Source organism: Peromyscus leucopus, chromosome 8b, assembly GCF_004664715.2.
Source record: "Peromyscus leucopus breed LL Stock chromosome 8b, UCI_PerLeu_2.1, whole genome shotgun sequence".
Taxonomy (NCBI): domain Eukaryota; kingdom Metazoa; phylum Chordata; class Mammalia; order Rodentia; family Cricetidae; genus Peromyscus; species Peromyscus leucopus.
In genome coordinates this window covers 96,996,504-97,018,828 of record NC_051086.1, presented here as the reverse complement: position 1 = coordinate 97,018,828, position 22,325 = coordinate 96,996,504, and the positions used below count along the sequence as shown (strand labels likewise).

Below are 22,325 nucleotides of genomic sequence, written 5' to 3'. Positions count from 1 at the left end.
TACAGTGTTGGCTCTCCAACTCCGTGTTTACGCGGTGCTGGGTGAGAGAAGCCCCTCTGCCGGCAAGCACGGGTACCCGGCAACCTGGGGACAAGGTTCCGAAGACTCGGTGGGACGCCGTGGCTCCTCCCGGAAGGGCAGAGGACACCGAGCTCGACGCACGTGGACGGCGTGCGGCTCCGGTCACCAAGCTGTCCCGCGGAGCTCAGCGACCAGGCGGACCGGCGGCGGGCGGTGGAGGGGGCTGCGTGCAGATGCCCCACGCCGAGCCCGGCAGGAGGCGGGCAGTGTGACAGCGACTCACGCACGTGCCACGCGCACGCAGAGGGTGCCCCGCAGCCACGCTCCTCGGACGGGACGCGCCACGCTCCACCCGTCCAGCCCGCCCAGTCCCACCCCCGCTCGCGCGGCCTCGGGGAGAGCCGGGAGGCGTGGCCCGCGGGGAGCCCGCCCCTTTGATGTGCGCCGGCGCCGCGGTGATTGGCTGGGCGCTTGTGACGTGCGGGGACTGCGGTGGGCCCGGGTGCTGCGGCTGCCGCAGCGCCCGCCGCGGCTCGGGCTCCGGCTCCCAGGCATTTAAAGGGGACGCGGCGGCGGCCCCGGGGATGGAGGGCAGGTGGAAGGGACGGAACAGAGGCACATCATCCACGGTCCCTCAGGACTGGAGGGACGCGTGAGCCGGAGCCCAGAAATCCGGGGGTGGATAAGACTGCGTCCTCCCCAATTCCCGTAAGTACCCCTTGCTCCATCCTGCCCCCCAAACCCCTTAACTAGCCCCCTTCCCACTACTTTCACTCCAAACTCAACCGGGACAGACAGCGCGGCCGCCGCTGCCCCGCGTGAGTCCTGGGCTTCGGGGGGATCGCGATCTCAATGTTGGAGTGGGGGCCGTGTGGAGTTTGAGGGTGTTTCATGCGCTTGGTGGTGGGGTAGTCCCTGGGGCAGAGAACTGAGCCCCCTTCTTCACCAGGCTCATGGAGCCCAGTGCCCCTTCATCTTCGGGGACTATCCTAGCTCCCCGCCACCCACAAGTCCTCCCTTCTCCCGGAGCTGCGCACCCCCCGCCCGCATTAGAGCGAAGTGCCCGCCAGCTGGGGGTGTGCCAGAGTGCTTGCTTTCCAGTCACCTCTAAAAATATCTCTCCTGCTACCCCACCGGCAGCTGCCATCTCCCTGCCCCTACCCAGTGAAGATCAACCTCTGCTCGTCTACCCAAGCAGGGGACCCCAGAGGCGACGCCTAGTCCCAGATTCCTCACCGGCACCAGGGCATAGATCATTACTCCCTAGCGAGCCAGGACAGGGAACATTACAGAGTCTCTGGAGCCAAATGGGAAGGTTCAGAGAGTAGAGACCCCTGAGGTCTAATCCTGGTTCTGATGCTGTGTGACGCCCATGATGTCAGCCGGACCTCTCTGAGTCTCTTTGAACGAGAAAGGCGTTCGTGAAGTTGTGAGGGTTAGGGAAAGGAATCCCAGCTTAACTGTGAGATCTGATTTCTAGTGGTGGGCATATACTTAACTCTTGGAGCAGAGAGCGCTCGCTACTGTGATATTTCTGAAGTCCTCACCCCCATTCTCAGCCTGCATGTTTCTCGTGGAAAACTCCTCAAACTTTTCTACCCTATCCTCCATTAGGAGAATTCAAGCCTAGAGCTTAAGACACACAGACCTACCCCACCTTCCCACAGATTTAACTGAGTATTTGTCTCTGGGAGAGGTGGTGGTGCACACCTTTAATGCCAGGATTAAAGGCAGACCTCTGAGTTCCAGGCCAGCCTGGTCTACAGAGTGAGATCCAGGACAGGCACCAAAGCTACACGGAGGGACCCTGTATGGGGAAAAAAAATTGTGTCAACGGAGGGAGGGAGCAGGCTGGGAGCCTGTGATCTATGGAATCAGGGCCACAAAAGTTGGTCTTAGGTGGGACTAGAAAAGAATACTTTCTGCCCCAGAAAATCTGCTTCCTCTCCCTGCTAACATGCTGAAGAAACTCAAATCCTGTCTCCACAAGGGATTTTTGTTGTTGTTGGTTTTTTGTTTTTGTTTGTTTTGAGACAGGGTTTCTCTCTGAGTAATCCTGGCTGTCCTGGAACTCACTATTTAGAGAGGCTGGCCTTGAATTTAAGAGATTCCCCTGCCTCTGCCTCCTGAGTGTTGGGCTTAAAGGTGTGTACCACCACTGTCTGGCACCACACAGGATTTTATCACTCATACAAACCTGTCAGGAGTGAGTGACTTGTGTGTGTGGTTGTTGTTTGAAACAGGAACTTTTTGTGTAGTTCAAGCTGGTCTCGAACTCGGATTCTCCCGCATCACCAGGCCAGGCTACTGCCATTGACCTTTTCAAATGTTATGAAGCCAAATAACAACTAGGGATGAGCCGGGCGGTGGTGGTGCATGCCTTTAATCCCAGCACTCTGTGAGTTCGAGGCCAGCCTGGGCTACCAAGTGAGTTCCAGAAAAGGCACAAAACTACACAGAGAAACCCTGTCTCCAAAAAAAAAAAAAAAAAACACTAAACAAACAAACAAAAAACAACTAGGGATGTATGCTTCCCCAGCTGTGGGGCTGGGATGTGGGGTGTCACAGTGAGACTGCCTTAGCTTCTGGGAAGAAACCCAGGAGGCCTGGCTTACTGCTCTGCAGATAAAAAAGAAACAAGATCACCAGGAGTGGCAGTGCTGGACTCTAATCCCAGCACTTGGGAGGCAGAGGCAGGCAGTTTGAGGCCAGCCTGGTCTACATAGAAAGTTGCAGGCCAGCCAGGGTTAGGTAGTGAGGCTGTCTCCAACACAAAAATGAAGATTTCTGTAAACGCTCACTAGTATTAGGTAAAAACATAATTGTGTCTACTACTGTGAGACATGAGAGGTTTTTTTTTTTTTTTTTTTTTTTTTTTTTTTTTTTTTTTTTTTTTTTTTTTTTGGTTTTTCGAGACAGGGTTTCTCTGCGTAGCTTTGCGCCATTCCTGGAGCTCACTTGGTAGCCCAGGCTGGCCTCGAACTCACAGAGATCCGCCTGGCTCTGCCTCCCAAGTGCTGGGATTAAGGCATGCGCCACCACCGCCCGGCCGACCTGAGAGGTTTTAAGCATAAGATTAATATAATTTTTTAAAAGGAAGATAGGCAAATAGTTGACCCCCGCCCCCCAAGAGATGAAAATTTATTTAGCAGGGCAGGGTATTCATTACTCAGGATGCTGAGTTCAAGGCCATGTTGGGTCACCCTGTCTCAAAATTAAAAGCAAAAGTATTGGATTAAGGGTGTGCTGTATAATACCTGCAAAGACTGGTGGTCAGTCCTGATTATGGAAGGGACGGAGGGAAGGAAGAAATGCTGAGAGAAAAGAAAGTTGGTCTGCGTGGCTGCTGGAGGCCATTTGTGTCTTTGTATCTGCGGGGGGTGGGGGGCGCCCTTGATCTCCTCCCTCTGAGATTGCTTTTTACAATGGGTGTGGCACCCCCCCCCCCTTCTCCTCTAACGCTTGTCCTGGGACAAAGGTTATATCAGCCAGGATTCTGACTGACAGTTCCCCTAATATCCCCTGCATGCCATTCCCTTGTCCTTATCCCCATCCCCTTCTCTTCCACTATCTCAACAATGTTGTTTCCCAGGACACTACCATTTTTTTGCTGGTGAGCTTTATGGCCTCCTTCCAGTCAGTAGCTATAAATTGGGGGTGGGGTGGGGGCAGCACTAAAAGTCACTTCCCGTCTCTGCTGAAAAGCTTCGCTTTGAGGAACCGAGGGTAGCCAGTGATGCGTCTCTCTATAAAGACGGTTCCAGAGCCTGTGTCCACCTAGTCCTCTCCTCGTTTCTTCTGGAGGCAGTTGCCTCTGCTGCCCTGGGATGGTCAGGGAACGTCACCTTGACAAAGTCAGAGTTTGCCGCGCCACCTATTGTCACCACTAGAGGGCAGCAGCCAGCCAGCTCTTTGCTGTCTCTTCTCTGGTATCTTTCCGATTCCAAGCTGTATCTTTCCAAGTTTAAGAGGCTGACTGACCTCTGGTCTCTCAACCTGGGGGTGGAGAGGTAGGGGAGCAGGGAGGCACCAGAAGCTGTAGATGGTAACCTGCGTAGCTGCAGTGATGAAGGCCCCAACCAAAAGATCAGACCGGGTCACCTAAACTCTAGTAGAGGTCTTGTTGGGTAGTGACGGAGGTAAGTCTCATATCTCATGTAGAGCCCAGGGCTCTCAGCCTCTAGACAGTGGTGAAGCATTCATGAACCAAAGGCCACAGTGTTTAAACAACCCAGCCTCTGGGAAGTGAATGAATCCCTCTGTTCTCTGCCTTCAAGGGTCTAACGAACCATGAATGAGATTGGGAATAAAGGTGACTGACTGACTGACTGGTAAACTGTGACATTGCCCTACTCGTGTGTGGGCAAAGGTCATACGGGAGGAAGAAGCCCTGGACCAGCCTCTGAGATCTGGTTTGGAAAAGCCTCAGCCACTTGGAGTGAGTGGCTTTTGAGCAAGTCCCTTAGCCTGTCTGGATCTCCAGGTGTGCCCCCTTGTTACCTCTCTGGTAAGCCCGGGAACTGGCCAGGAGTGTTAATAGCAAGAGCTTGCTCTTGCTGAGAACCTGGGAGTGACTCCTGTGCTTGAGGAAATAGAGTCGGGTGGGCATCAGTGGTAAAAGGGAAGCCGGGTTTTGAGACAGGGTCTCTACATATCCCTGGCTGTCTTAGAACCCACTATGTAGACCAGGCTGGCCTCAAACTCAATAGATCCGTCTGCTTCTGCCTCCTTCCCAAGTGCTGAGGTTAAAGGTGTGCGCCAACACACCCCAAATGAACAGGTGTGGACTTTTGTGGGTTTTTTTTTTGTTTGTTTGTTTCAGGAGCTCTGGATGAAAGCTTGAGACCAACACAGTTCCTAGAGGTGGTGCCCAGGATAATATCCTGACAATGACCGGGTGTCTTCCAGCTGTTGGCCTACGATGCCTATCTAGGGTAAGTGGGACCCTTCAGGATGAGGCCTCATCCCCCAGCTTCTCCACCCTGAGATAGGAGGAACCCTCCTCTCCAGTCCCGTTCAGATTTGCCCTCTCCACTGGCGCTCTGTGAATCCCTAGACATTTCTCTGGTGTGGGTCCTGGTACCTTATATCCTCAACAACAGAGATCTCATGTCACTGAAACTCCCCCTGGCGACTACCAGAGGGATACAGTGGAAGGGACGGTCCTTTTAGGGGAGCCAGAGAGCCTCATTCCAATCCCAACTCTGAAATGACTGAAACTGTTGCTGTTTTACCAAAAGTTATCAGAAGTAATAGTGGGCGAGGGCTTGGGATGTAGCTCAATTGGCGGGATGCCGTTGGATCACTGGGATGGCAAAAACAGGAGGTTCAGGGGTACCGACCGCTACAGGGCACGTTTGAGGTCAGCCTGAGCTCCATGAGACCCTTTCTTTAAAAAGAAAGAAGTGGGTGTGATTGTGTGACGGGAAACCAGGTTCCACGTGGGTGAGCTGGGACAGGAAGCTCTTGCAGAGAGGCAGACGGACAAGCAGTATGGTGGATATTCTAGGACTTCCAGGGTCTGTTACTCTGCCCCTCCCGGACAGCTGCTGGCCAACAGAGGTGGCAGGGCCGCGTAGATGGGGGCTCCCGCTGTGTCTGTGTGCTTGCCTCTCTCTTTGTGCCCCAATACTCCCACCGATCCCCCATCCTCTCCCATGCTGTTCCCCCTTGGCCCAGAGTCCCACTACCTAAGGTGCCCACACTGTTCCAGTAGTCCGCTCTCCCCTGCCTGACTTCCTCCTAAATATCCCCTCCTGCTAGCTACCTGCCCCTCCCTCCCTCCCTGCCTTTGCCAGACACTGCTGCTCTCTTCCCTCTCCCCTACCTGTCCCCCAGGTATGTCGTGGCCTGGCGAGGGGGGCCCCCATTGCTTCTCCTGCTGCCTGCTTGCTTCGGACTCTGGCAGACACCCCACCTGCTGGCACGTTCTTCCCAGGGAATTGGCAAGTGATTAGCAGCAGCACAGGGCCCTACCGTCGCTCCCTGGAGGAGCCACATCTCATCCCTAAGCCCCTCTGCCCAGGGCCCTCTGGCTGGAAGCTCCCAAAGAGCCTCCCTGGGTCTTGTGTGGTCTGCACACCTCCCTGGTCCTTTCAAGGGCTCAGATCGAGTTCTCTGGCCAGGACCTAGCAGGATCTGGAACCTGGCTTTCCAAGCCTGGCACTTGAGAGCTCCGTCTAGGCCCCGGGGAAAGACCTGACACTCATTGCCCACCCGCCTTGGTGACGCCAAATCCGTTAAGGAACCCCAGGGAGTGATCCCTGACAAGCCATGCCTCCCTTCTCCTAAGCTGACAGCTGCTAAAGCCCCAGGGACCCCATGAGAGAGGCAGAATCAAAAAACCAAGGAAGCCTTTGGCTTCGAGACCAGTGTGGACCCCTTGCGTCAACCCCCCCACGATTAACTGAGAGACGGGCAAGGGACGGCGGGGTGTGGGCCCCACATCGGTTCCAGCTCCGACTTAACCAGCCTTGGGTCCTCCTCAGGTCTTGGATGTGCCAGCGATCCTGGCTGTGGCCCGCTAACCAGGCTCTCCCCGGCCGGCTCCCGCCGCGCCACCTTTCGCTTGCCCCCTCCTCCTGCTCCTCTTCCCCCTGCTCCCAGGACGGCAGGATGGCTGCGCCCGGCGCGCCTCGCTTCCTCCTGACCTTCGACTTCGATGAGACCATCGTGGACGAAAACAGCGACGACTCGATCGTGCGCGCGGCGCCAGGCCAGCAACTACCCGAGAGCCTGCGAGCCACCTACCGCGAGGGCTACTACAATGAGTACATGCAACGCGTCTTCAAGTACCTGGGTGAGCAGGGCGTACGGCCCCGGGACCTGCGCGCCGTCTACGAGACCATCCCCCTGTCGCCAGGCATGGGCGATTTGCTGCAGTTCGTAGCCAAGCAGGGCTCCTGCTTCGAGGTTATTCTCATTTCGGATGCCAACACCTTCGGTGTGGAGAGTGCCCTGCGTGCCGCTGGCCACCACAGCTTATTCCGCCGCATCCTCAGCAACCCATCCGGGCCCGACGCGCGGGGACTGCTGACGCTGCGGCCCTTCCACACGCACAGCTGCCCGCGCTGCCCCGCCAACATGTGCAAGCACAAGGTGCTCAGCGAATACCTCCGTGAGCGGGCCCGCGACGGCGTGCACTTCGAGCGCCTCTTCTACGTGGGCGATGGTGCAAATGACTTCTGCCCCATGGGGCTGCTGGCGGGCGGGGACGTGGCCTTCCCGCGCCGCGGTTACCCCATGCACCGCCTCATCCAGGAGGCCCAGAAGGCCGACCCCAGCTCCTTCCGCGCCCACGTGGTGCCCTGGGAAACGGCCGCAGACGTGCGCCAACATCTGCAACAGGTGCTGAAGATGTGTTGAACATCACCTGCGAGGGGTACCCGGGGACAACCGGCGGAAGGGGGGGGGCAGGACTGGGAATTGGTTAAGACCACCTGGTTTCACTCCTTCCTCTTCGCTCTGCTATGTTCCTCTGGGCATTTCTGGAATTTTGTCCGCTTGTGGTCTGGGAGCGGAGACTAGGAGCCGTCCCTATCTATGCAGTTACCACAGCTCGGCTGCCTCTTCTCCAGGGAGTGGCGAGCACCCCTTGGAAGGCAGGCAGTGTCCCTCGAACTGAGAGGAAGGGGCTCCTGGCAGCTGGGAGAAGGGATATCTCCCCACTACTTCAGCTGCCGCTTCGGCCGCGTAACTTCCCCTACCTAGTCTTCTTTCAATCGGACTCAGGAGGCCCCCCCCGCGCCCCGCCCCCAGTCCGCATGCCAGCGCCGGCTTCCTCGCGCAGACCCGCGATGCTCTCGGGAGACAGCTCCAAAGCATCCTTGATGTTGGGCCAGCCACCGCGATCCCACACCGCTGCTGCGCGGGTCGCGCCTTGCTTCCCTTCCCCCGCCCACCATGCCAGACACCCCCCAAAGGAAGAAAAAGCCAGAGGGAGCAGCCAACCTCCTGCTGGTGGAACGAGGCAGAACCAACCAATGACCTCGGAGAGTGTGACCAATCTCACTCCATCCTCATCTACCACAGCAAGAGACCAGGGACTTCACCAAAGCCGTCCTCCGCCCCCCCCCCTCCCTCAGCCCTTATGGAACAGAAAGCCATGTTTTTACGTAGAGCCAGGGAAACCCAAGCCCCTCCCCCTTCTGGTATTTCAGACCTATAAAGGAGGTGAAGGGGGGACAAACTGACTCATTTCTAGCGCCGCCGCCGCAGTCCGAGGGAGGGGTGAAAGAGGTGCCCTTAGCTGTCAGCCACATTTAAGTGGAGGAGACTTGAGGAACCCAGACTGAACGCAAGCAAGCAGCCAAAGGGTTTTGAGAGATGCCGCGAGTGGCCGCCTGTGACGGCTGGGGTCTACTGGGAACCCTAAAGAGGACTGGGATGGAAAGGTCCTCCTGGGTCAGTCTGCAGGGCTCTCTTGATGTCCCTTTCCATCACAAAACCCTGGCCCTCTAGCCCTGCGGGGCAAGAATCAGGAGGCCATCAGTTTTATTCAAAGCTGACAATTTGCTCTTTATGAGCTAGGGGTCCTCTGGGCAAGGTGCCTGAACTTCTTGGCTTTTAGTTTTTTTTTTTCGGGGGGGGGGTCCCCATCTGCAGCAATTCTCTTGTGGACCACCTCTCTCTAGCCTCTCCCCCGACCCCAGACACACACTTCCCCACTGCTGTGTGGAGCAGGGACCGAACACCATTCACAGCCCAAGAGGTAGACAAGTCCTTAGTCCAGCCTTGGCTGTGGAGCTGGCTTCTTGGGACTCAGGAGGCCCACAGAGGCAGTGCTGGATTGGTGCAGGGACAGATCTGTCAGCAGCTGGGCTCCACGTAGTTCCCTGGGAAGAATCCAGCGCCCTCTGAGCTGACCCCCTCACACCAGCCGTCAGAGTAGCGGCGTGTGACGCAGATGACGGTGCCCTCGGAGAAGGAGAGCTCGTTGTCCTTCTGGCGGGTGTATGGGTATAATGTCACCACTGCAGGGCAGGAAAGAAAAGCTTGCGAGAGGGGCCCTCTGCTCCCCCAATGGTACAGGAGCCCTAATACAGCGCTCCAGGGAGCATGTGGGGAGAAGACTGTAGGAAGAGCATCTGAGCCTTCACATCCCTCCCCAGCCCAGGCAATATTCAACACCAGGCCAGCTGCTCTTTTCCTAGCAGGCTTCAGAACTCAGTTCACAAAGGAAGGGGGTGGAGAGACAAAATAGGGTCACACCTTCGCAGGGAGAGCGAATGCCCCTGGGTCAGGGCAACAGAGGCCAGAAACCTGGCAATAGAGCCTGGTGCTTTTCAGTCCTAAGAGGACGGTACCTTTCTCCAAGTAGGCAGCAGGGACCCAGCTGGGCTCATCTGGTCCAAAACCTGGTGGGGGCGGAGGCAGCAGCCCCAGGTCATCCCCCTCCAGAGCTGGAGGAGGGGGCAGGGGCAGTTCTGCTTCTGGGAAGGCAGAAAAAAAAAATACATGTGTGTGTATGGCGTACATGTATGGTGGCACCGTCCTTAGGATCTAACCAGTGAGTATCGTCACCCACAATGCCCCCAGCCCATTGGTGGTGCTTGGAAGGACTCGGCACAGGGTAGGCAGACCCTGCTGGGCAACCCTTACCCAGGCGGGGTAAGCCTATAACGCCCGGCCCTGTCAAAGTTAACTTTAAATGAGAAGCTTCAAACACAGGGCTAGTGTAAAACAGGCTCGGTTCGCTGATTCCCTGGGGTTCCGGAGGAGCACAAGGTTGGAGCCCCAAAGGATGGATGAGAATCTCTAGTGGGTGGGGGTGAGGGGGGATGGGCACTTCTTACCTGGAGGGGACTGGGACACCTCCAGCGGAGGAGGCGGTAAGAAGACCTCAGCGGAGGCTGCTGGAGGAGGCGGCGGGGTGGCCAGTGCTAGAGGTGGAGGGGGCGGGGTGGCCAGTGCTAGAGGTGGAGGGGCGGGGTGGCAGGAGCTAGAGGTGGAGGGGGCGGGGTGGCAGGAGGTGGAGGGGGCGGGGTGGCAGATGCTGCCTGTCCCTTGGATTGGGGGATCCCACCGGCACCTTCCGCACTGCTAAAGACCAGAGAACACGCAGATGAGGGGAGCCTTCTAACAGCATCCTCCAAGGGGCCCCTCCAACCCAAAATCTGGCCTCATTATTTTTCCCACCCAGCGGTCCTTAGTTCTCAACCCCAGAGGTCTGGCAGGAACCCCCCCCTCTAAAATTCCACCTACTGTCTGCCCCCCACTAGACTCAAGCACTCACCCCGCCGAGGCCAAGGAAGACGCGGAGGAGGCAGCGGAAAGCTTGCCGTCGGGCACGGCGGGCAGCTGCACCGGCTCGGGGATCCGGGGTGGTCTCCTGGGGGTGGAGCAGGGTGGCATGAGGAGGGAGAGGGGGCCTCTGCTGAGCAGGACCGGGGTAGCTCGTGGAGGGAGAAGCTGGGCGCCAGGCTCAGGAGCACCAAGGCGCTAGGTGCTGCGGGCAAGGGGGGGGTGGGGGCAGTTGAGAACCACAGGGCCTGGGCAGAGCTGATGGGAATGGCCGGGCGGCCTCACCCCAGCGCGGCGGAGGCAGGTGTAGCAGGTGCCTTGATGCTCTTGCGAGACAGGGTCCCGGTCCGCGACAGCTGCGTGCTCAAGTCCTGGGGGGAGGGTGACATCTGAGGCTAGGGGAGCAAGCCTCACCCTCATCCCTAAGAGGGATTGGGGGAGGGCCGAACGAGACCTGGGAGGACTAGCCAGACTCAGCAAGTTCCTACTTCCACTTTCCAACCCGCCTCCCGCCCTACCCCCACCCCAGACGCGGGTGTCCTTGCCGGCGCCACAGGGCCTTAAGTCTGCAGCGGGTCCCACGGAGCCACCCACCCCCACCGAAAGAAACCCGCAAGCATAGACTCGTCTAAAGGCCACTTCCTCTGCATAGCCACGGAGACTTTGCACCCCCACACTATAGCAACTCTGCAAGGATCTGGGTGGCTCGGTGGTCCTTAGCTATGATTCGAGGTCTACTTCAGCAAGAGCTGGAGGAGACGACGTGTGGAGAAGGGAGACACATCACACAGAACTCGTTTCCATAAACTTATGGGACTGACCTCCCCAAATTCAAGGCAGAGGGATGGCAGAACCTAAGACACTTAGGAGAGTCGTTGATAGAGGGCAGCCCCCAATGCAAGAGACGCCTCTGACTTAGGGACTTCCCCCAGGATGAGCACCTGGGGCCCATGTTCTCTGTCACCCTGCCTCTCTAGAGACAAGATAAAGGGAACCTGAGGCATAAAGGAGAGGATGGAGGCTGGGCATAGAGTTCAGGGCTGGGCATAGAGTTCAGGGCTGGAGCTTGTGCTGAGCTTATGGGAGACCTGGGTTCCATCCACAGCACCGTCAAAAGAAAAAAAGATGAGAAGGTTGGACAGCAGAAAGAACTTACGGGGACCTGGGAGCTGAGGGGAAGACTTGTTCTCCCTTGGGGGCGGGGGACTGCCATAATGCAAGAGGTTAAGACCCAGGAGAGCTTCGAATCTGCTAGGAAGCAGTGGTGACAAAATGAACTATGTCCCCTCCACCAGCTGCTCTCTGTTGCTGCCTCCTGCCCCTCCCACCAGCATTCTGGGGTGACTTCTTAGAGCCGTGACCTCAAACCCCCAGACAGAGGAAGTTGCTGTTCTCATGTGGCTGAGAAGCGGTTCTCATGCATAGGTCCTGACGCCATCCCTCCACCCTCTTCCCCTTCACACACACACCCAGTGCCCATGGTGGGGGGCAGCTCATGATCTTTGGAAGCAAGAGTGTCTGAGTATGGAGCAGAGGGCAGTTAGGGACCTTGGGAGAGTGAGGGGCTTAGGCCATGTCTCCTGGCCATGGAAGTGTGAGAGAGGAAGGGGCCGTGAGGGAGGGCTAGAGCTTGGGAAGGAGACAGGCGGGAACTCCATGGCAGGAAAGGGTGGGCAGTGGGGACGGTAAAACGTGGAAAGGGTAAAGCTTCCCTTTACCTTGATTCCATGGCCAACGTCATCCAAGCAGCCAAAGTTGAGGGGTCGTCTGTGGTAGGGAGTGAGGGGAGGTAGGCTCTCGGGAGGGATGACCTTCTGGCCAGGGGGCAGCCGCATGACAGCAGCCAAGGTGCCGATCTCCCTTCTGGCCACCTTTTCCATATGCATGTTCACCATCTGCGTGACAGGGTTGGGAGGTGACAGTGAGGGGCAGCCTGTCCAACACCACTCCCTTTAAGAGAGGGAGAAACCTTGCACTCAGGAGGCAGAGGCAGGTAGATAGGTCTCTGTGAGTTTGAGGTCAGCTTGGTTTCTATGATGAGTTCCAGGCCAGCTACGACTACACAGTGAGACCCTGTCTCGAAGGAAAGGAGGAGGAAAGGGGATCATGGGAGTCAGGGAAATCCAGAGGAGGTTTTGTGTCTTCGTTGTCCATCCATTTGTTCTCCCCATCCCCTCCCCCACCCCCCACCCGTCCCGGTAGCCATACAGCAATTGGGAAAAGAGCAGCAGAGAGGATGAAGGCACTTTGGAGCAACTTCCTGGTGGAAGAGAACAAGGTTATTATTAGCTGTCCAGGAAACAGAAGAAGAAAAGGGAAAACAACATCCCTGGGGAGGCTGGGAAGGGATTGAAGGACAGGGCAGCCTTTGGAGTAGAAGGACACAGTGTGGAGGTGGCAGAGAATTGTAACTAAGTCAGCTCTCCCCTCTAGGGGACAAACGTGTGAATTAGCTTCCTCTTGGAATGTTCCCTCAGGCCTTGAGGGGTGGGACCTTGGATCTTCAGGAGGAAGAGGAAGACACACCCTATACGATGACCCCTTGGGGACATATGGTCAGACCAAAAGTGTAATTTCATGTGCCCTGCAGGGTCAAGAATCCAGGAAGGAAGGCTGAGGGTATTTGTGGGCCAAGGGTAGGGACTCTGTATGATGGTGTCAGAGATCCCTCTGGGGCTGAAGATGGGCTTGCCTAGCCGAGGGGAGGACACTTACTAATCATTGCCTATAATCATTGCCTATATTCCAATAACGGGAATGGCCTTTAGTCTCTCCTGATCTCTGCAGGTACTGTGACCGGCAGACAAAGCTTTTAGATATCCAGGGAGAAAGAGAGAGAGAGAGAGAGAGAGAGAGAGAGAGAGAGAGAGAGAGAGAGAGAGAGCTTTCAGAGAATTTTGCACTTAATGGGGTATCAAGGACCCCAGTAAGACATAGCCATGATGGAGGTCTCCAAGGTTCAGAAGGTGCCAACATTCTATAGTCAAGTTGGCAATGTGGACATGGAGAATATTTGAGTGGGACGGAAGAGCCGGGCTGAAAGGGGACGCCTCCCCACACCCTTACCTGGCTCAGCGTGCTGATCTTGGCTTCTACCTGCCGCAGGGCAGCGCCCTGTAGGTCCAGCATTCGAAGAGTATGCCCAGCCAGGTTACCCACTTGGTAGGCCACACTGGCCAGGGCCTGGGTGGTGAAAGCCATGGTCTCTTCTAATGCCTTCCGCTTGTCTGTGGCCTGAAATACACACAGCCTTGGCTTGAGGCCAGCACATTCCACTGCTTCCTAGGCAAGGTCTGGTGGGACCAGAAGAGAATTTAAGGAAGGCAGGAGCTGAACTTGGAGAACGCCACAGTCCTTAGATGCTTGTGGTAGCTTCCGGAAGGATGATGTTGTAGCAAGAAGGTTACAAGGGGTGTTAGGTAAACATGTCTGCAGCCTGGGAGAATTGCCTGTGGGGATGGGGAGGGGTCCTCTCCTCCAATAGTTGAGGTGAGGATTGAGTTGAGAGGACCTGACCCTACTGCCTTCCTCAGCCAAGTGCCTCTTTGCAGGCTGGATGGTGAGGAGTAGACAGGAAAGAGGAAGGCGATGCTGGCCTGAGGAGACATAACTAAATTTAAAAACCAACCAACCAATACCACACCCTTACCCTAAACCTGCGAACCAAAGCCCCCTCGGAGGAAGGCCAGAGCCTAACAGCCCCCAGCTGGCCTTGAACTTCTTTAGCCGCCATCCACAGGCAGGTGTGTAAGAACTTAGAAAAGGACTCTGTGTCCCAGAACCAGAATGTTTTTCTTTTTTTTTGTGACAGGGTTTCATGTAGTACAGGCCTCAAACTCTGTAGTAACCAAGGCTGGCCTCGAACTCCTGATTCTCCTGCTTCCGTCTCCGAAGTGCTAGGATTACAGGTGTGTGCAACCACATTTGGCTTTAAAACACCCCTTCCCCTTTACACACACCCGTTGCTTCTCTCCAGCCATCCTGGCCACTGGGGTTCTGTTCTCTAACAAGCTGGATAGTTTCCACCTTGGGGCCTTGGTGCCTGTACTTCCTGTCCTTTTTTTTTTTTTCCAGCTCCCGCCTCCAGCCAAATATAAGCACCACAAAAACAGAGAGCTGGTCCATCCTTTCCTGCATCCTTTGCTGGCATAGTGTCCCCACCACACCGAAGATAGGAAATAACTATGCATTTGTTGGCCGATGGGCAGGTCGAAGGGGAACCCAGCATGAGTTAGGCAGCTTCCTACTGCATGCCAGACACTAGCCAGTGCCACACTGCCAGTCAGTGGAAAAGGGGTGGCCAGAGAGTGGCTAAAGACAAAAGAACTCTTTTTTTTTTTGGGTCCCAGACCAGACTTGGGGGCTGGGTAAACCTTCTTGGGTCTCTTGCTTCCCCAAGCCGCTTCCTCCTTGGCCATCGACCATGAGCCTGCCGCACTGAAGCCTGTCCCTTTCTGGAGGCGGGGGAGGGGCAGAGACGAGTCCAGAGCAGAGGAGGCAGGCCAGGGTGTATACCCTGCGGCCTCCTGGCTCGGAACTTTGTGTACTCCATAGGACCTGTCCATAGGACACTACGAGAGCTGTGTCCTCAGTGACAGCTGGATTCCTCTTGTGTAGTCTGAACTAGAACCTTCTGGAAAACCCATGCCATGGTCCTCCCCTCCCTGCTTTTCTGTTCTGACAGCAGGAAAGCGATGTTCATTTGTGCCTATTTACATATAATCTGCATATGCAATGAAAATTTACATTTCATCAGCATATGCCACCCAAAGCCTTGAATAGGCAAAGAAACTAGAAAGGACTACAGGCTTTGTTCTAGATCTTGGTTTAAAGGGTAAGAAAACCGACCCCCTCTGCTCCTGGACTGTTCTCTCCCCAGCACAGCACACGGACTTAGCAACCAAAACAAGAGTTGTCTGCTCTGGGTATCTCCAGATGTCTTTACCCTCTAGCTTTGGTCTTGGCCCACAGTGAAGTCAGGATGAACAAGGGTCTGGGACCCTTCATCTAAGCTGGGTCTAAGCAAATGACCCTGTTTGCACACTCAGTCAACCCTGACTGAGAACCCTACACTTGACCCATCCACCTGCTGCTTTTCCCCTTGGGCTTCTGACTCCTCGTTAGTGGGGACGGATAGGATGGAGACCTTAGAAAAGACATCACCCTACACTTTCCTCTGTAGACAGACAGGCAGGGATGGTCATTGATTGTACGGTCTAGGAGGCAGCACTCTGCACAAAGGAATGCAGGGATTCCAACCTGGGTCAGGGCTTCTGATCCCCTGAGTGTCTGCGAAGGCTGTCACCCCAATAGAGTGGGTTCTGTTAGTCCATCACAATGGAATGGTAACAGCAGCAATAATAGCTGCATTTATGCTGCCCTTCTTACAGGGTGGTGGGCCTGGGCAACTGCTTCAACACATTGTTCCAGTTCATACTTGTTTGGAGAAGGTATAGAACCTCAGAGGAACTCCATCCACCCCCAAATGCTGGCACAGGCCTGTAATCCCAGTCTTCTGCAGCTGCGGCAGACAGGTCAGGAATTCAAGGCTAGCCTGAACTATAGAGAGACAGAGACAGGACAGAAAGGAAGGAAGGAAGAAAAAGAGAGAAAGAAAGAAAGAAAGAAAGAAAGAAAGAAAGAAAGAAAGAAAGACCAATGGGAACCTCACCATAGATTCCTAAGTGGATAAATAGAAGACCTGGGGACTCAGCCTTGCGGCTTCAATTCCTGTGTGCACACCAATTGTACACATGGGGTTGGATCCACCAGAAGCACTTGGGGGTGTGGGAAAGGACGGCTTCCATCCCTGCCAGGGGAGCATGCCGAAGTGCTGGGGGTGGGGGGGCAGGCCGGGGCAGAGCTGGTTTATAAGCCACATGCCAGATCATCTAGCTACAGTCTAGGTGTACATCTAGCTACACTCCGCATCACACACACACACACACACACACACACACACACACAGCAGAATGACATGCTAGGTAGCACTGTGGTCTAAAGGGTTAGTAACTGGACTCTGAGTCAGAACTCTGGCTGCGTTTTGTTTGGGGTTTTGATTTGTTGTTTTGGGCTCTTTGAGGCAGTGTCGTGCTATGTAACCCTGACTGGCTTGGGCTCACTTATGTGGAGACTATAAGGCAGGTCTTGAACTTTTGGAGATCCCCCTGCTGTAGCCTCCCCAGTGCTGAGATCATGGGTATGGACCACCACAACCAGCTAGAATTCTGAGTTTGAATCCTGTCCTGGTGACTATCTTGGAGGCCTCTGGGAGCACAGTTTAACCCTTTCCAAACCTCAGCTTCCTCATTGTGACCCTTAAATGGTCCTCACCTCACAGGACTGGGGACAAAAAGAGGCTGTTGGGGGCGGGGTACAGAGAGATGCCCTTTCCCATAGGCATTTGCTCCTCTTCTCTTCCCAGACCCCTTAGTATAGGAAGGGGCCCCTGGTGTTGTCTCACAGTTTGGCCAGGGGTAAGAGGTCAAAGACTTCGCCTGTCACTCTTAACGGAGCAGAGGAAACTGAGGACAAAGAGTGCAGATAAACTGTCCCCAGTGACACACCGTATCAGACAGGCAGAAGGATGGAGAGGCAGGGGCCCGGGAGAGAAGGCGGGGAGGCCATGCTTGGTTCTGCTGTTCCAGAGCTGGGTCACCCTGGACATGTCACCTCCCCTCCCTGAGCGGCTGTTTGCACACTTGGAATTCCAGTCTTTGTCTCACACGGTGACTGTGAGGGTTGACAGAGGCAGATGGGCAGCTACTAGGTCCCCTGCCCCTCTCCCCTCCCCAGGAACCGAAGCTAAGGAACAAGCATGAGATCCACAAGACTCCTCCAGGCTGGAGTGAGGCTTAGCTCAGCAAAAAAGCACTTCCCAGACAGCCCTGGGCTCCCTTCCCAAGGCCTTGAGAAACCGGAACAAGAGGACACATGACACACACAACAGCCAGGTGAGGTGGTGGGAGCCTGTAATCCCGGCACTGGGGGCTCAGACAGGAGGACCAGCCTGAGCTACAGTGAACTGGACAGTCCGGGCCACACAGGGAGACCCTGTCTCAAAATCCTCAAATAAACACAAATTGGAGTCTGCTCTCTAGTGCCTCCCTCCTCATCGGCTCTCAGCAGCCAGGCTGTAAGCCCCCTGCCTCTGCATCAGACCTCTTCTCTCATCCCGATTTGCTCCGACCCTGCTCTGCTCTCCCTCAAACATCAAGGAACAAACTCCCGAGGGTGGAGGTTTTCCTGACGACTCCCCTAGAGCCAGCCTGCAGAGGGTACCAGCGCCCGCCCGTGAGAGGAAAGGCTCTTGTAGGTCTTTGTAAGGGATGAGCTGGGGCACGGTGAGAGAACAGATAAAGTGTACAGCGATGTATACACATCCTCTACCTCTGAGGCTATGTCCGAAGAAATGCGGTGGCGCTTGGGAAATGTACGCTGTTGAAGCCTGAAGAGTCCTCAGCCAAGGCCAGAACAGGCACCTGTCAGAGGACCCTGCGAGGGGGACCGGGCGACAAGTCCCCTCCCGGGATGGGTATCCCGGCACGCGCTCTCTCAACTTACCTGCACGTAGTTATCCTCGCAGTAGTTGGCCACCCGCAGCAGGGCGCTGTGGTTGCCCCGCAGAGCCTCCCGGCCCGTGGGGATGTCAAACTCTTGCAGCTGCTGCAGCTCCGCCATGGCTCCGGCCTCGGTGGGGTTCCCTGGGGAGCCTGCTGGTTTTGAGCCTCACCCTGCCCCTGATTGGCCCGCTCTGCTTTCCCTCCCTCTCACTACTTTTGGTTTCCTCTGCGTGAGAGACCCAAACTTGCCTGCAAAGGGTAGGCATGCTCGTTCCGGGACAAGAGGAAGTCAGACCCTGGGTCCTGGGCCTGTGTCTCTCTGTCCCCAGCTCAGGAGAAGGAGGGGGAAGCCAGGGGCCTGTTCGGGGGGCTCAACCTCCCAATCTCACCGGGCAAAGGAAGGCAAGGTCGGGGCATCTGTGATGGCTCCCTGGTCCCGGAGAGGAAGCTAGTCGATGGGGGGAGGGGGTCATAGGGACAGGAGGAAGGGGCTGGCCTGCAATGGGGGTGGATTTTCCACTCATGGAACGAGGGAGGAAGGGCAGAGGGTGGGGGCTTCCTTGGGAAGCTTGGGGATGAGTCACCAAGGGATGGGGGAGTGGAGGGTGGATAGGATATGGAGATAAGTCATGGGGGGGGGGCAGGGCTGGCAGTGCAACAACAATGGAAAACAGCCCATGCAGCAGCAAGAAGTATCAGGGTTAGACACCAGGAAGACCGTCTAGAATTCCTGGAGAAGCGTGGGCAAGCCTGTGAAGGGTCAAGTAGGGAGTCCCGTGACCTGTGCTTTGTGCCTGATGAAGGTAGGAGAAGATGAAATTGACCAAATAAGAAGTATGAGGGACGCAGATGAGCAATGGGTGCGGGACACCACCATTCCCGATGGATGTGTGGGTCTGAGGTATCACTGGCGGACAGAGTCTTGAGTGGGGCTCATTGTATCGACTGAGAGGCGGACGGGTTGATGATTCTGTCCTAATCTCGAGTTCTTGGCGCTCCCAACTGGGAGTGGGACTTGATCCTGGGGCAAAGGACGGCCTTCTACAGCCCCTCCCCCTCCCAGTTCGTCATCCTCCTGGCAGAAGAGGAACCCTCACTGACCACATCAGTTCCTTCACATTCCCTCCAGAGAGTCCCTAGCTGCTGGACTAATGTCATCCAGAGCAGGAGCTCAGCTCTGCTAAATGTCATAGTCGTCGTCGGGTAGCCCTGGACGGGAGAGGGAAAGGGCAGGCTGTAGTTGAGTGTTGGGATCTGAAGAGAAGGCAGTTCCACACGCCAGGGAAGGCGTGGAGGCCAAGAAGCAAAGGCCATGGCATCGGGGTGACCGCAACCCCTGGATTGGAACGTTGAGTACTGGAAGTGAGGGTATGTTCTTATGGAGTGAGTGAAGAGTGAGCCTGGAGACCCTTGGAAGGTGACATTATGGAACCCCCTAATGGAAGGCACAGGGCTTCTGGATACGGAAAGCTAGGAGCTAGTGTGGAGTGTGTTGTCTGGGGGGGACCAGACTTGGAGCAGGCTCTGTGATGGACAAAGACAGGCAAGGGGAGCATGTGGGCTGGACTGAGATGTGAGATGGGGTTGGATTGAGGGGGGGTCACTAACGGAGAGCTGCTGATGTGGTGGTGCAGGGGCCCACAATGGAGGTGGCCTGTTTTTTTGCTTTGTGGTTAGAACAGTCAGTGTCTGCTGTGGAGGAGTGAAGGGCTGGGAGAATCAGGACTTATGACCCTGAGCTCATGATCAGCTTAGGCATTAGAGATTAGGCTTTGCCGACCATCTGCTTTATCTGAAGATTTTCAGCTGATGAGGCGCTAGCAGGTTCAAACACCATCGTGTCTGGGTCCTGGACTGGTGATTTCGGAGAGAGTGCTAGCAGGTAAGGAGGCTTTGGGGGCACTGGGATGGGGTCTAGTCTTAGTATTACCGGGGCTAAGCAACAGGCTGGTTTACCCTGGAGGGATGATGGCAATGATACTGTCAGAAATCAAAATAAGAAATATGTTATGTACCAGGCAGTATGGCAGTGTTTCCCATGCATTATTTTCTCATTTATTTCATGTGTATGAATGTTTTCCCTGCATGAATGTATGTGCACCACATGCATGCCTGGTTTTCACAGAGGTTAGAAGGGGGCATTGGATCCCCTGGAATTGGGGTTATGGATGGCTGTGAGCCAACAAGTGGGTGCTGGGAACTGAATCCTTGTCCTCTGTAAGGGCAATCAGTGCTCTGAAATGCCAAGCCGTCTCTCCAACAACCCCCATGCATTATTTTCTTAGTTCTCACAATAACAGTGGGGGTAAGGAGGTAGCTCAGTTGATAGAATGCTTGTCTAGCATGCTCAATACCTCGGGTTCCATCCTCAGCAGCGTACAATCTAGGTATTGTGGTGCATGCCCAGAACTCAGGAGGTAGAAGCAGAAGGATCGGGAGTTCAAAGTCATCCTCAGCTACATAAAGGGTTTGAGGCCTGGGCTACATGAGACGCTGTCTCAAAAAATAAAAGCAACGTGCCTATTATTATACTCATTTGCTGATGGGAAAACTAAGATTCTTTTTTCTTTCTTTTTTTCGAGACAGGGTTTCTCTGTGTTGCTTTGCGCCTTTCCTGGAACTCGCTTTGGAGACCAGGCTGGCCTCGAACTCACAGAGATCCACCTGGCTCTGCCTCCTGAGTGCTGGGATTAAAGGCGTGCGCCACCACCGCCCAGTCCAGAAAACTAAGATTCAAAGAAGCTGAGTGACTTGTCCAAGGTCACACAGGAGGGAGCAGCAGAGCTGGGGGTCGCAGCTGGCCTCTAGCTGACCCATAGTCTTAACACTAGGCATACTGTCCCCTTGTCAGGACCTAGAGACAAAGCATCCTCCTGAATCCTTTCATGGAGCATTCACTTTTCGTCCCAAATTTCCACACTTAAAAACCCATTTTCCCTTCCTTTTTCTGTTTCCTTCTTAGAAAGGTTCTTATCCAAGGGCAAAGACTGAACTACCCTATCTCACTGGCCACTTCCACTTCTCCTAAGCCTTCGTTTAGATAGAGCAAAGGGTGGAGGGATACTGTGAGGAAATGCTAGCCAATGAGGGATCTTGATTGCGGGGGTGTGGTCAGGGAGAGTGTGGAATTGGAGGCGTGGAGGGGGAAGTGCTCATGACTGTGGGATCCTGTCAAGGCTCTGGTCTCCCTCTAGGGCAGGATGGCCCAGGATCTCAGTGAGAAAGAGCTGCTGAGGATGGAGGTGGAGCAGCTGAAGAAGGAAGCGAAGAACCCTCGTGATCCGGTGAGTCCCTAGTCCCTCCTCCGGCTTCTTCACCTTCCTGTCAGAGTTAAGAGGAGACATAGCCCCAGGACAGATCTCTGGACTGGGGTGGGATATAGAATACAGTTGGGGTCCCTCTCACGTTCCTGGGCACAGGGGAGAGACTGAGAGCTGTGGGGAGCCCAGTGTGTCCAGCACTGGCCCCAGGCTGCGGTGGCCATGCATCCCTTCAAGTGTTTGAGGGTCAGGTCAATGGACTCACCCTCCTCCCCCTGCCTCTTTCCTCCACCTCCTCTTTCTCTTTGACTTCAACCTGTAGCTAGAGTTTTCCTGCCTTGCCCACAGTCAGGACAAATCTTTGTCACCCGCCAGTCCCACAGCCGCTCAGACCCAACCAAGTAAACACAAGAGACTTATATTGCTTACAAAACTGTATGGCCGTGGCAGGCTTCTTGCTAACTGTTCTTATAGCTTAAATTAATCCATTTTTATAAATCTATACCTTGCCACGTGGCTCGTGGCTTACCGGCATCTTCACATGCTGCTTGTCATGGCGGCAGCTGGCAGTGACTCCTTCAGCCTTCCTGTTCTTTCTTTTCTCCTCTCTGTTAGTCCCGCCTATACTTCCTGCCTAGCCACTGGCCAATCAGTGTTTTATTTATTGACCAATCAGAGTGATTTGACATACAGACCATCCCACAGCATCAAACCTTCCCTGCCCATTTTCCTAAGATTCCATGTCATGGATTCTGAGAAACAAACAAGAGCTGTGACCATGTTTTGTCATCTTACAGATTTCCAAGACCGGAAAGGAAATCAAGGATTATGTAGAGGCCCAAGCTGGGGCTGACCCTCTTCTCAAAGGCATCCCAGAAGACAAGAATCCCTTCAAGGAGAAAGGCACTTGTGTGATAAGCTGATGGCCCAGAGCACCCCCACTTTTTCCCCTGTTCCTCCTCACCCAGGCCCAAGTGTGCTGGGATCCCCAGGGACCAATGTTTACCTTCTCTTGAATTTAAAATGAGTAAAGATGCTGGGAAAAAAAATGCACACTGAGTCAGTTCTCAATCCTGCTTCCCACCCTGTCCTCCACCTGCCTGCCTTTGCCTTTTTTTTTTTTTTTTTTTTTTTTTTTCCTTCCAGAGCTGAGGACCAAACCCAGGGCCTCGTGCTTGCTAGGCAAGCGCTCTACCACTGAGCTAAATCCCCAACCCCCCTGCCTTTGCTTATGATAGGG

At 55.2% G+C, this 22,325-nt stretch overlaps 3 protein-coding genes across 9 annotated transcripts; 2 read left to right on the top strand and 1 right to left on the bottom strand.

Moving 5' to 3' along the window:
- The first annotated feature begins 501 nt into the window (after positions 1-501).
- Positions 502-8,209, top strand: Phospho1 (phosphoethanolamine/phosphocholine phosphatase 1). Of its 3 annotated transcripts, none has more exons than XM_028869008.2 (3): positions 502-729; positions 4,844-4,955; positions 6,628-8,209. In XM_028869008.2, exons 2-3 carry the CDS (start codon positions 4,911-4,913, stop codon positions 7,384-7,386), a joined length of 804 nt encoding a protein of 267 aa, XP_028724841.1. In that variant the 5' UTR covers positions 502-729; positions 4,844-4,910; the 3' UTR covers positions 7,387-8,209. The 3 variants fall into 3 exon arrangements, with proteins under 3 accessions (XP_028724841.1, XP_037056440.1, XP_028724840.1); XM_037200545.1 differs by lacking the exon at positions 502-729 and adding an exon at positions 4,199-4,528; XM_028869007.2 differs by lacking the exon at positions 502-729 and having other exon boundaries at positions 4,868-4,955; positions 6,510-8,209.
- A 288-nt stretch (positions 8,210-8,497) lies between these two features.
- On the bottom strand, positions 8,498-17,955 carry Abi3 (ABI family member 3). The gene is made up of 9 exons (XM_028869013.2): positions 17,827-17,955; positions 13,330-13,497; positions 11,982-12,158; positions 10,549-10,634; positions 10,256-10,351; positions 10,015-10,062; positions 9,816-9,922; positions 9,327-9,452; positions 8,498-8,993 (listed from the first exon to the last, which is right to left on the bottom strand). The coding sequence occupies exons 1-9, from the start codon at positions 17,941-17,943 to the stop codon at positions 8,830-8,832; spliced, it is 1,089 nt and encodes a 362-aa protein (XP_028724846.1). The 5' UTR covers positions 17,944-17,955; the 3' UTR covers positions 8,498-8,829.
- Gngt2 (G protein subunit gamma transducin 2) lies at positions 17,199-22,124 on the top strand. Of its 5 annotated transcripts, none has more exons than XM_037200548.1 (4): positions 17,199-17,216; positions 19,624-19,707; positions 21,020-21,109; positions 21,883-22,124. In XM_037200548.1, exons 3-4 carry the CDS (start codon positions 21,026-21,028, stop codon positions 22,006-22,008), a joined length of 210 nt encoding a protein of 69 aa, XP_037056443.1. In that variant the 5' UTR covers positions 17,199-17,216; positions 19,624-19,707; positions 21,020-21,025; the 3' UTR covers positions 22,009-22,124. The 5 variants fall into 5 exon arrangements, with proteins under 5 accessions (XP_037056443.1, XP_028724844.1, XP_037056442.1 ...); XM_028869011.2 differs by lacking the exon at positions 17,199-17,216 and adding an exon at positions 18,006-18,083; XM_037200547.1 differs by lacking the exon at positions 17,199-17,216 and adding an exon at positions 18,102-18,232.
- The last annotated feature ends 201 nt before the right edge of the window (positions 22,125-22,325 follow it).